General features: G+C 44.2%; 2 protein-coding genes across 3 annotated transcripts in view; both read left to right on the top strand.

Moving 5' to 3' along the window:
• The window catches only part of PSMB4 (proteasome 20S subunit beta 4), a 242,579-nt gene that overhangs the window by 54,182 nt on the left and 174,513 nt on the right, over window positions 1-13,884 (top strand). The gene's annotated exons all lie outside the window — the stretch shown is intronic.
• LOC134412268 (methanethiol oxidase-like) overlaps window positions 11,529-13,884 on the top strand; it is a 29,223-nt gene continuing 26,867 nt past the window's right edge. The window contains exon 1 of the mRNA XM_063146148.1: window positions 11,529-11,637. Within this exon, the coding sequence (XP_063002218.1) occupies window positions 11,634-11,637 (4 nt within the window). The 5' untranslated portion in view covers window positions 11,529-11,633. The remainder of the gene's footprint in view (window positions 11,638-13,884) is intronic.

The raw sequence follows: 13,884 nt of genomic DNA, 5'->3' as shown, positions 1-13,884 counted from the left end.
ATATTACTGAAATGAATGTGATATACACTTAAATGGAAAACATGATTACTTGGGAGTAAATGCTATTGAACATCTCGGGTCACAGCCTTAAGAATGCATGATTATAGATTGCAGTCATAAAATATATAAAAATATAAATGTACACAGGTAGCGGAAAAGCCTATTTTTCTTTGGCAATGGAATGTTTTGGTGAAAGTAAAAGATTATCTCCAAAGCCTACTTTGGCTTTTCTCCAGAAGACGTTTGGACTTTACGTGAAGCAGGTAAAGTTAAGCATTTATAACATAAGACACCAGCTCCAAATCACACACCATTATTATTTCTGCAGCTCCTTAGAATCAATTCTCAAATGCAGTTTATTTAAACTAAAAATGGAAAAGCTTTTAAACACCTCCGAAAAGGTCATTCAGAGCTGCCAATGCCACAAAAAAAGAGAAGAAGCTTAATCTATTACCACATCAACACGTACCATGTTTTCTGATAGTTTTTATGAAAAGAATTTTAAAAAGCACATCCAAACCAATCAATCGTCTCCACCTTATAAAGTGTTTTGCTTATTTATTTCAAAATTAAAAATAACAAACGAAGAGGAGCAGCCCAAGGGGGGAAAATGCTACACCCTTAGAATAAATTATTATTATTATTATTATTATTATTATTATTATTATTATTTGTCTCTTTCAATTATTAATTGCACAGGGACAATTCCATCCAGCAGAGGGTGTTAATACACATGAATTTTTCCAGAGTTGGTATGCATGGTAAAGTAATATAGGTTTAGATAGAGGTAGCTGTGAAAACTCACCATAGAATGCTTTACACTGGCAATCTTTCCAACTTTTCTTTTTTGAATTTAGAAAACCAAAAATGAGTAATTTAATGCATTTTGTCCAGTGTTGGGTTGGCATTATCAGCAGAAAAAGCAAGATGTTAAAAGGCATAGATGAAATGCAAATACTTTGGAAATTCAGGAACTCTAAGCAAAATCCTTTTCAAAATTTCAATAAGACATTTCCAAGTTTTAGTTTAAAAGGTTGTTTGGGTGAAGAACTTTTGAAGTAGCACCAATGAAAACAAGTGTATTGTTGCAATAAACAACGGCTTGGTTCAGATGTGGTTTAAGATCCCTGGTTGTCCCTATCTTGGTAATATTCCCCCCCCCCCCAAATTTGGACATAATGGCTAAATAATCCACGAAGTGCCAGAAAGGGCAAAACGCATAAGCACGAGGCTCACGCATATGTACATCACAACTGGCCCCAAGATGTTAGCCTATTAAAGGAAGTTAATGTTTGTCCTAGCAAAAGTGTATCTTTAAAAACAACACAATTTAGAGCTTTATCACACCAGCGTTATACTGTGCAATCACTGCGAATTGCATGCAAAGGACTCAGAAGTTTTCCACCTTATAACCTGCTTTGATTGTGAAGTCCTCCCATGCATCCTGCCTTAATTGTGCAATAAAACCAAAAGATTCGCCCTATTTAGCCCCTACTTTTTAAGCGTATCTTCCGAGCCGCCGCTGGGGCGTAGGAGCAGGATTTTAAAGAAATGGTTACAACTGCGTAAGCTTTAAAAATAAAGACACCAAAATTGGCACAGTAATGGATATTAGGGGGAGCTTTAAGCATACCAAATTTGAATTGAATTGGGTCATCCGTTGATTTTTTAATGACTTTTTAAATTTCCCCCTTAAACTCACTTCCTGGTATACAAAGGATCGCTGTCGCCCGGTAGCAAAAACAACAACAACCGCGAAAGTTTAGCACTACGGGGATAATCCGAGGGAAGCAGGTACGGGAGCTGAAGCTCTTAGACCACAACTTTGATATTTTTGCTCCAGAAGACTGGCCATGTTAGCCTGTCAGAGCAAACACACGCGGAAAGAGTCCAACAGATTAGCTCAGTTCACACGTAACAACAACCCAGTTTTTTTTTTTTTAAAAAAAACACAGAACAAAAACTTGCATTGAACGGGGGTTGGACTTGATGGCCTTACAGGCCCCCTTCCAACTCTACTGTTCTATGATTCTATGATTCTATGCTACTTACCATGCTAAACAACCCAGGGATGCTCTGTTGTATCATGCGAACCAGGAACTCTGGCTTTGCTCTCCTGTGACAAGCCAGAGCTGGCTTCCAACGCTGGCTTCTCAAGGGAGACAAGCCAGTGTTCTGGGTTCAGACATCATGCTAAATAATCCAGGAACTGGAACATCCTTGGGTTGTTTAGATGGCAGAATGAGCCAAGCCAGAGAGACCAAGCAACATGAAGTAACCATGCCAGCTCATTCACAATAACCCAGGGTTTGGGGAATCCTTTCCCTGCCCAGATTTTCATTATGTTCAAACTGGGCTATTGATTCTGACATATGCTTGCATTATCTGATGCATCACACAGAAGGAATTGTATCCTATATTAGCAGAAGATATATACATATAGCGGGGGAACATATAGCATTTCATAACGTTTTGCCCTGTGGGTATTTTCTTCATCTTCACTGTAGCCATGTAGGTATCATTTTCTATTTAAAAACTTTCTATTAATTCAGGCTAATCCTTCATGTATCTGAGATAGTGGACTCTATCCCCTCATACGTGTCTGCCAAAAATAATGAGACACAAAATGAACTATTCTTCCTTGATGCAAAAGGAAGAATAGGGTGATTCTATCTTATTGTATAATTGTCTTTTTGCTGTGCTAGAAGTATACACCCCAGCTTTCCCTGTCTACCAGGGGCAACCTTTGTCTTCCTGTCCCTGTAAAGTAGGGTGACCCGATGAAAAGGAGGACCGAGCTCCTGTATCTTTAACAGTTGCATAGAAAAGGGAATTTCAGCAGGTGTCATTTGTATATATGGAGAACCTGGTGAAATCCCCTCTTCATCACAACAGTTAAAGCTGCAGGAGCTATACTAGAGTGACCAGATACAAAAGAGGGCAATGAGAGAGTTAAATACAGGGTCAGTTACTTCCCCTTGGAACCAACTATTTATTTATTTATTTTATTTATTTACAATATTTATCTACCGCTCCCCATTGAAAATTTCAGAGCAGCGTACAAGATAAAATGAAAATAAAAACAGAATAAAACACTTAAAACAGATTTTAAAAGAAGCAAATACAGTGACTCATGGCTGGATGTTAAGGAAAGGCTTCCTGGAATAAAGATGATTTCAGGAGGTGCTGAAAGGAGTACAAAGTTGGCGCCTGTCTGACCTCCAGAGGCAGGGAATTCCACAGGAGGGGGGCCACCACGCTGAAGGCTCTTCCCCTGATGGACTCCAAACAGAGGATGGATCTATGTGGAACCACCAGGAGCAGACCCTCAGATGACCTCAGTGACCAGGCAGGTTGGTAAGGGAGAAGGCTCTCTCTCTCTCTCTCTCAGGTATCCTGGTCCCAAGTTGTTTAGGGCTTTGTACACAAGTACAAGAACCTCAAACCTGGCCCGGTAGAGAATAGACAGCCAGTGCAGTTCCCTCAGCAGAGGAGTTGCATGCTGGAAAGGGCCAGCTCCAGACAACAGCCGAGCTGCAGCGCAAACAGGCTTAACGTTGGCAAAATCGTACCTTCAGTTTAGACCCAATAAAAGCGCTCATTTCACATATCCCCATTCTTTCATTCTAAAAGGCCAACAACGGGGTTTACCAGCACTCTAATATATGGAGAGAAACTGGTTCCAGTTTTGAAAAGATTCCCTTTACTGCATCGTTATTTCAATCAAGAGCATGCTTGACTTTAGAGGGCAATGCATTTTAACAGTTTAGGCAGATAGCATCAGGAGCTCATGATCAAGAGAACAAAATACTTGGCTCAGCAATACTACAGACGAGAAGGATCTTGGAACTGTTGTAGATCACAAGCTGAATAGGAGCCAACAGTGCAATATGGCTGCAAGAAAGGCAAATGCTATTTTGGGCTGCATTAATAGAAGTATAGCTTCCAAATCACGTCTATTCGGCCCTGGTTAGGCCTCATCTAGAGTATTGCGTCCAGTTCTGGGCTCCACAATTCAAGAAGGACGCAGACAAGCTGAAGCATGTTCAGAGGAGGGCAACCAGGATGATCAGGGGTCTGGAAACAAAGCCCTATGAAGAGAGACTGAAAGAACTGGGCATGTTTAGCCTGGAGAAGAGAAGATTGAGGGGAGACATGAGAGCACTCTTCAAAGACTTAAAAGGTTGTCACACAGAGGAGGGCCAGGATCTCTTCTCGATCCTCCCAGAGTGCAGGACACAGAATAACAGGCTCAAGTTACAGGAAGCCGGATTCCAGCTGGACATCAGGAAAAACTTCCTGACTGTTAGAGCAGTACCACAATGCAATCAGTTACCTAGGGAGGTTGTGGGCTCTCCCACACTAGAGGCCTTCAAGAGGCAGCTGGACAACCATCTGTTAGGGATGCTTTAGGGTGGATTCCTGCATTGAACAGGGGGTTGGACTCAATGGCCTCGTAGGCCCCTTCCAACTCTGCTATTCTATGATTCTATGAATTGATCTACTTATCTGTCCGTCTCTGTTCTGGCACAAGTTGAACGTAATAAATGAAGGGTGGTTGCACAGAAAACTAAAGTTGTTCTAAACATCCAACCTTTTTTTAAAAAAAGAAAAGAAAAATAATTCCCAATTACACGGAGAAACGGATGTGTGTGTTTTGTTTGGACTGTCATCCTCTTTGCTTAACAAGAGGAGATTTTCCAGATGTCCTTCTCAACCGTGCATCGTTCAACTCCCATTAAACAACATGATTGTCTGAGATACAGATAAACTGAAACATGCACTGTGGGATGGTGTTGTTTCTTCAGTTATAGCAGGACGTTATCTTTGTGTGCTTATGCCCGTTGGCCAATATATTTTGTTTAAGTTGAAATAAGAAGTAAATGCGGCAAAGCGGGCTTGGAATAAAGGCAATTTATCAACAATGATTTATGGACAAGCATTGCAGCTGGCTTGCGGTTAAGAAACAGACAAAATATTACGCAACAGCATTCCCTTGACATATCTAAGATGTAGAGCTTTATCACACCAGCGTTATGCTGTGCAATCGCTGCGAATTGCGTACAAAGGACTCCGAAGTTTTCCAGCTTACAATCTGCGTTTATTGTGAAGTGCTCCCATGCGTCCTGCTTTAATTGCGCTTCGTAACCAAAAGAAGTGCAATATTTTGCTACTAGTTTTTGAGCGTATCGTTTGTTGTTTCCCGAGCGGCCACTGGGGCGCGGGAGCAGGATTTGAAGAAAAAATGAACAAATGCTTACATCTGCGTAAGCTTTAAAGATAAAGACATCCAAATTGGCACAGTAATAGATATTAAGGAGAGCTTTAAGCATACCAAATTTGAATCGGATTGGGTCATCCGTTGATTTTTTATGTTTTTTTTTTTTTTACATTTCCCCCCTTAAACCCACTTCCTGGTATGTAAAGGATCTAGCTGCCCGATAGCAACAACAACAATTGCGACAGCTTAGCGCTGTAGGGATAATTCGAGGGAAACAGGTACGTGGGATGAAGCTCGTATTGCGGTAAAGCAGCAGTTTCTGCAGCTGAAATTCTCCCCACGGCCCGAGATCAATCCCAGCGGAAGCTGGTTTCAGGCAGCCGGCTTGGGTCGACTCAGCCTTCCATCCTCCCGAGGTTGGTAAAATGAGTACCCAGTTAGCTGGGGGAAAGGTAATAATGGCCGGGGAAGGCAACGGCAAACCACCCCGCTATAAGGCCTGCCAAGAAAACGTCAGTGAAAGCTGGCGTCCCTCCAAGAGTCAGTAATGACTCAGTGCTTGCACGAGAGGTTCCTTTCCTTTTTCTCCTCCAAATGAATGCATAAGCCTAGGTAACTGGTTCCATTGTCATGCTGCTCTAACAGTCAGGAAGTTTTTCCTGATGTCCATCTGGAATCTGGCTTCCTGTAACTTGAGCCCATTATTCCGTGTCCTGCACTCTGAGATGATTGAGAAGAGATCTCGTCCATCCTCTGTGTGACAACCTTTCAAGTGTTTGAAGAGTGCTAATTTCTCTTTAGTGACCTGCGTTAGATCCAGGCCATGGCTAGACCAAGCCTATAGACCGGGATCACCCCAGGATCATCCCTGTGCATCCAAATGACACACAGGGGATCCCGGGAGCAGGCAGGGATGACCCCTACATTTGCCTGGGATAATCCTTAGGTCTAGCTAAGGCCCCAGACTCTGTAACGTCATCCACTGCTTTGTTTTGATTTTTTGCCTAGCTGTTTATTGCTATGGAAGAAAAATACAGAACAGCTTATGCCCTCTCTCCTCCCTGTCCAAGCAGTGCCTTCCCTCCCTCCTTGGTTTCTGGCGACTGATCACCAGTCGCCTTCGATCAGGGCTGGATCTACACTACTGCTTTAAAGCGCTTCATAACAGTTTTATAGCGCTTTAAAGCAGTAGTGTAGATCCTGCCCAGGACTGGCTCCCGGTTCAGCCACAGAGCAAGGTCAGCCAGCAGTAGAGCCGGGGTGTCCTCGCTCCCACCGAAAAAGTCAGGGTAAATCCCCGACTTTTTTTTTTCTGCACACCTTCGCTTTTAAGGGACGATAACGTTTTATCGTTTTGTGGCTTTAATTTTTTGTGTGTGTGATTTAAAACATATTTGTTATTGTTTACCTCGACAACAACCCCATGAGGTAGGCCCGTCTTATCTCCAGAACTCAGATGGGAGGCTGATAAACAGCTTGCTTAAAGGTACCCAGCCAACTCATGATCTTTAAAAGATGCTGGTTTTAACCTATAAAGCCTTACACGGCTTGGGACCACAATACCTGACAGAACACCTCCACCGACATGAACCGCCCCATACACTGTGCTCAACATCTAAGGTCCTCCTCCGAGTGCCTACTCCAAGGGAAGCTCAGAGGATAGCAACAAGGGAGAGGGCCTTTTCAGTGGTGGCCCTTCAATTATGGAATGATCCCCCCCAACAAGGCTCAACTGGCGCCGACATTGTTATCTTTTCGGCGCCAGGTCAAGATTTTTCTCCCAGGCATTTAACAGCATATGCTGAGTTTTTAACTGACCCCAGAATAGTTGTTTTTAAATGGGTATTGTCTGGTGTTGTTTGTATTTTATGCTTTTTATGGTTTTAAATGTTGTATATTTCTTTTTAACGTTCACTGTTTTTAACATTTGTAAACCGCCCAGAGAGCTTCGGCTATGGGGCAGTATATAAATATAATAATAATAATAATAATAATAATAATAATAATAATAATAATACTGCAGTCTGGAGTCCACATAAGACCCAGAAATAGATGCATATGTAAGGGCTTCCATCAACTTGCATCATTTCAAAATGGACCAAATACAGAGCAAGGTGAGATAATGAATAAAAAGTAAACAAAATTCGTTTTACAACCCGTAGAAGCAGTTGCGGGCTGGATTTCACATGTGAGGCATCACATGCTACAGTAGCAAACCTTGACGTTTTCCCATGAGTGAGGCACATGCACACCGGATGGCAAATCCTCTTGCAAGCGGTCAGGTTTTTCTTTTATCCTTTCAGAAACAAATTTATCTCCATTCCGTTTACAGACCTCGAGTTATCAACACAGGTGGACAGAAGAAGACAAGGCTCAAACCCTTTTTCTAGCCAAACATAACAAAATGGTACACACACACACACATACACACACCCCTAAAGGTGTTTCATCATGTATATTTAAAAAAGCACAGAGATGGAAATGTCGTTTATCCATATTTCAACAAGGTTGACCTTTGCATTCATGATTTCAAAAGTGCCCAACATCAGATTAACTGTTTTAATTGATTTTACTGCTTTTACATTATATACTGGTTTTAACTTGGTTCATGGTTTACTTTGTTTTTAGCTGTGTATATTTATTGTTTTAGATTGTACGGTTTTTATCTGTACGCCGCCCTGAGAACCTAGTCATATAGGTCGGGATACAAATGTTTTAAATAAATTAATTACTGTATTTCTTCGATTCTAAGACGCCATCGATTGTAAGACGCACACTAATTTCAGTACCACCAACAGAAAAAAAGCTTTGATTCTAAGAAATAATAAACGACCCGCGATTCTAAGACGCACCCCATTTTTAGAGATGTTTTATCTGGGGAAAAAAGTGCGTCTTAGAATCGAAGAAATACGGTAAAAAGGAAACAAGAAGACGATGAAATTAAGAAAATGGTGTGCCGGAATCCATTCTAGAAGACATAAAGTGCATCTTCGAGAACTTTTTGTTAAAAAAGGGCGATGGACGCTGTTTATCCAGATTTTCTAATACCTATCCTTTTTAAAACTGGCACCACAGGATAAAGAAGTACTTGTTTGACCTAAATCCACCTCTTTGCAAGTCAACGAAACCCAAGTTTTTGGAAGGCAGAGTCAGGAAAATTCCCAGAGATCAGAACCTATGTATTTGCAGCATCCACAGGGTAGAGGACACCATAAAATATATGCTACACTGTAAACTGTATGAAACAGCTAGGAAAACATATTGAGAGAAACTCTTAAGGGTGATTCCTACCCTCAGTGATATGGATAAAATATCTGCTATAAAATACAGACAGGTTTATAATGCGTTAGATCCAGGCCATGGCTAGACCAAGCCTATAGACCGGGATCACCCCAGGATCACCCCTGTGCATCCAAATGACACACAGGGGATCCCCGGAGCAGGCAGGGATGACCCCTCCATTTGCCTGGGATAATCCTTAGGTCCAGCTAAGGCCCCAGACTCTGTAACGTCATCCACTGCTTTGTTTGGATTTTATAATGTGAACCGCCCAGAGAGCTTCGGCTATTGGGCGGTACAAAAATGTAATAAATAAAATAAAATAAATAAAAATAAATTAACACAGCCAAATTTGCCACGAAGGCTGCTCAGCTCAGACAAAGAGCTTCTTTAGACGAGTGTTTTATAGCACACTCATGACCGGCCACTCAAGGAAGTTCATGAGTCATTTTGATGACGCAGTGATCTTCCTTGCGTGTCTCCCGCACTTTCTGCTGATGTTTTCATTACAAAATAAGGCTCCAAAACCCCCCAATTCTTCTGAACTATAACAAATTGAAGCTTAATCCAGATAAGACAGAGGTGCTCCTGGTCAGTCGAAAGGCAGATCAGGGAATAGGGATTCAGCTTGTGTTGGATGGGGCTACACTCCCTCTGAAGACACAGGTCCGCAGCTTGGGTGTACTTCTGGATTCAGCCCTGAGCCTGGATGCCCAGGTTTTGGCAGTGGCCAGGAGTGCATTTGCACAGTTAAAGCTAGTGCGCCAGCTATGCCCGTTCCTAGAGCTGTCGGACCTGGCCACGGTGACACATGCCTTAGTTACATCCTGATTGGATTACTGTAATGCGCTCTACGTGGGGCTGCCTTTGAAGAGTGTTTGGAACCTCCAGCTGGTTCAAAGAGCTGCAGCCAGATTGTTGACCGGGGCTGGTTACAAGGAGCATGCAACTCCCCTGTTAAAACAGCACCACTGGCTTCCAGTCTGTTTCCGGGCACAATTCAAAGTGCTGGTTATGACCGATAAAGCCCTATATGGCTCGGGTCCAAGTTATTTGAAAGACCGTATTCTCCCTTATGAGCCTGCCCATGCTTTGAGATCTTCTGGAGAAGCCCTTCTTTCAGTCCCACCATCTTCACAGACGCGCTTGGTGGGAACATGGGAGAGGGCCTTCTCGGTGGCTGCTCTGGTGCTCTGGAACTCTCTTCCCGGGGAAGCTAGGCTGGCTCCCTCCTTGAAGGGAGACATGAGAGCACTCTTCACGTCCTTGAAAGGTTGTCCCACAGAGGAGGGCCAGGATCTCTTCTCGATCCTCCCAGAGTGCAGGACACGGAATAACGGGCTCAAGTTAAAGGAACCCAGATTCCGGCTGGACATCAGGAAAAACTTCCAGACGGTTAGAGCAGTACGACAGTGGAATCAGTTACCTAGGGAGGCTGTGGGCTCTCCCACACTAGAGGCCTTCAAGAGGCAGCTGGACAACCATCTTGTCAGGGAATCTTGAAGATGGATTCCTGCATTGAGCAGGGGGTTGGACTCCATGGCCTTGTAGGCCCCTTCCAACTCTGCTATTCTATGATTCTATGATTTATTGAAAGAATAACCTGAAGAAAAAAGAAGAAGAAAAATCAAAAGTACATACTAAAATGGAAGGGGGATAAAAACCCGGTGTGCGGCCACTGTAAAGAAGGCAAACTCGTACTGCCCTTATATAAATCGATGGTACGACCACACTTAGAATACTGTGTACAGTTCTGGTCACCACACCTAAAAAATGATATCATAGAGCTGGAAAAAGTGCAGAAACGGGGCACTAAAAATGATTAAGGGGCTGGAGCATCTCCCCTACGAGGGAAGGTTACAACAGTTGGGGTTTAGCCTGGAAAAAAGGAGGCTAAGGGGAGACATGATAGAGGTGTTCAGAAGTAAGCATGGTGTGGAGAATGTGGACGGGGAGACATTTTTCTCCCTCTCTCAAAATACTAGAACCCAACAGGGTCATCCCATGAAGCTGATGGGTGGGAGATCCAGGACAAGGATGATCAGACCAGGATGATCAGTTTCCTGACCAGGATGATCAGGGGTCTGGAAACAAAGCCCTATGAGGAGAGACTGAAAGAACTGGGCATGTTTAACCTGGAGAAGAGAAGATTGAGGGGAGACGTGATAGCACTCTTCAAATACTTAAAAGGTTGTCACACAGAGGAGGGCCAGGATCTCTTCTCGATCCTCCCAGAGTGCAGGACACGGAATAACGGGCTCAAGTTAAAGGAAGCCAAATTCCAGATGGACATCAGGAAAAGCTTCCTGACTGTTAGAGCAGTACGACAATGGAACCAGTGACCTAGGGAGGTTGTGGCTCTCCCACACTAGAGGCCTTCAAGAGGCAGCTGGACAACCACCTGTCAGGGATGCTTTAGAGTGGTTTCCTGCATTGAGCAAGGGGTTGGACTTGATGGCCTTGTAGGCCCCTTCCAACTCTGCTATTCTATGATTCTATGATATTATCATCATCATCATCATCATCATTATTATTATTATAGCTTCCACAGGAAAAGTCATTTCCAAGGAAGGACTGGAAGAGACCGGTGGTGCAGTCAGCAAAGGAGGCGCAAAGATCCACTCTGAAGTCTTCCGGCAGCCACTTTGCATAAGGCCGCTTGCCAATTTCAACACTGTCAGGCATGCGCTGGGCGGAGGCATGCATGTTGACAAGCTGCCCGGAGCCAAGCCTTTCCCTCCTGAGCTTCTGTCGCTTCCTTCATTTTCAGCCCAAAGGACGTGTTGCGTCTCTTCCCCGGCGGAGCTGAAGATGAAGCAGCCTCATGCTCACCTGCAAGGAGGGATCAACACCACCCAAAGCAGACACAAGAGAGAAAAACCACAGCCCTATGGAGAAGGGGGGGGGGAACCAACCAGGTTTTTGGCTGGGGATCCCTCCCACGATAGCTGTTGTGGTCAGTTTCCTCCACTCAAGAGCTTCCTTCTCTCCACGCCTCCTCCCCACCCACTGAGCTGAAGTATATATGGCCAATGGGACACTCTGCTGAGTCTATGGTCTTTTTTTCCCCTTCGAGTTGCAGCAGCACAGAGTCTGGAGAGAGAGAAAGGAGTGGGCATAAAAGGCGTCCAGCATGGGTAAGCGAAACCACCCTTTTGGCTTTTACTCAGCTTGCAAAGGCAACTTTGAGCTACACGCAAGTGGGGTTCTCCTCCCCCCTCCTGTGGGTTTGCACTCCGTAATCTCATGCGCAGACGTCAATGCTTGTGCACGGGGACACTGAAGTGCAAAAACGTCACCTTTGTTCCTTTGCAGCTCAATCAACCGGCCCTGTGGATACAGGGTGGGCGGAGGGAGGTGCATTGGATTCCTATGGCAAAACCTTCCCATTCTGTTTCTACTTTGGGGGCTGCACACCCCATACGCAAAGGAGCACGCCCCACAGAACTCGGAGGAGCCTTGCACACCTGTGAAGAAATTCACATCGGATCAGAGCTGCACAACTTTTATTCCTAAATCCCGAGAGTTTTTCCGCCCTCTGAAATCCGCTCTTTGGAAATCCATGGGACTTCTAACAAAAAAAGTATTGAGGATTGGGACTCCTACAGCGCTTACTCCCAAGCAAGTGGGTTTAAGACTGCTGCAGCCTTGATCGCTTTGAACAGTACTGCGCAAAGATTGTTTTGTGCATGTTTACTCTGCCCGTAAGCCTCACTGCAGGTTCAACGGGGTTCCCCCCCCGCCCCAGCCCCAGTTAGTGTGTTTCAGATTGCAATCTTAAATTAGTTAGTGGATTTGGAAATCCATTTTTGGGTGTGGCTGAAATCCTAAGCAGACGTAAGCTCCAGTGATGAACATGTCGAGATTGACTTCTGAATAATAATTTCCATAGGGGTTATTGCCTTAGTCTGACTGCAGCAAAATCAAACAAAGATGCGTGTGAGACTTTAAAAGACGAACAAATTTATTCTGGCATAAATTCCCACGGATGATCGCCCACTCTGTATGATGCACGGAGTGTTATAGAGAGTTTCAGGTTTAGATACAGTACATTTTGGGTGGGGGACGCATTTTAAACACCGAAGTCAGAAGGGAGTTCATTGCAGAAAGCACTGAGAGTGACAGTCCCATTATTAAGACATTAATATTCATAGGATTGTCTCTAACAAGACTCTTACGTGGCGAAGCAATGAAAGTGAGCGTTTAATTAGAAGGATGTAGAGAGGAGAGGAAAACGCAGGGCTGAGTTAACCATTGAACGGATCTCTGGTCGTCTTTAGCCAGAGTGCTTCCAGGCGGAGGGTTCTCCAGGCGGAAAGCGTGCTGCACGTTTTCCACGGTACAAAAGATGACGGACAAAGCGGTGGAAAAGCACGGGAAGGTTAAGAGTAGAAGACGACGGCACCCATAACATTCCGTGAATGAGGCAGGGAGATGGTGTAATGAAAGACTTATCTGGAACCAGCACAAGACTGGGGAGGACCGTTGCTCAGTAAGGATAGCGAAATGTTAATAGGCGATAAAAAGAAGGCAAAACAGCTCAACTATATATCCTCAGTATTCTCCCAGGGACAGCAGTTTATTTATTTATTACATTTTTATACCGCCCAATAGCTGAAGCTCTCTGGGCAGTTCGCAAAAATTAAAACCATGAAAAGCATGAAAACAACCAACAATTTCAAAACACGAAGACAAAATATAATATAAAAAGCACAACCAGTTCTGCACAACCTCACATAAGGGAGGGATAAGTGGAGCGTGTTCAGAAGAGGGCAACCAGGATGATCAGAGGTCTAGAAACAAAGCCCTATGAAGAGAGACTGAAAGAACTGGGCATGTTTAGCCTGGAGAAGAGAAGATTGAGGGGAGAAATGATAGCACTCTTCAAATACTTAAAAGGTTGTCACACAGAGAAGGGCCAGGATCTCTTCTCGATCCTCCCAGAGTGCAGGACACGGAATAACGGGCTCAAGTTAAAGGAAGCCAGATTCCGGCTGGACATCAGGAAAAACTTCCTAACTGTTAGAGCAGTGCGACGGTGGAATCAGTTCCCTAGGGAGGTTGTGGGCGCTCCCACACTAGAGGCCTTCAAGAGGCAGCTGGACAACCCTCTGTCAGGGATGCTTTAGGGTGGATTCCTGCATTGAGCAGGGGGTTGGACTCGATGGCCTTGTAGGCCCCTTCCAACTCTGCTATTCTATGATTCTATGATTCTATGAGATTAACTGGCCAGCGGTCAGGACTGCAAAAACGTCAAAACTGATAAGGGAATATTCACCTGCTCTAAAAGTGACATAAGACTGGAGGCAGGACAGTGGTGTCCCAGGTTTCAAAAAGGGCATGAAGGGAGCTCCAGGAAACGACGAACTGATCAGTCTGAGTTC

Source organism: Elgaria multicarinata, chromosome 21, assembly GCF_023053635.1.
Source record: "Elgaria multicarinata webbii isolate HBS135686 ecotype San Diego chromosome 21, rElgMul1.1.pri, whole genome shotgun sequence".
NCBI lineage: Eukaryota > Metazoa > Chordata > Lepidosauria > Squamata > Anguidae > Elgaria > Elgaria multicarinata.
The sequence above is the reverse complement of the archived record's forward strand: the minus strand, read 5'-3'. Positions and strand labels throughout refer to the sequence as shown.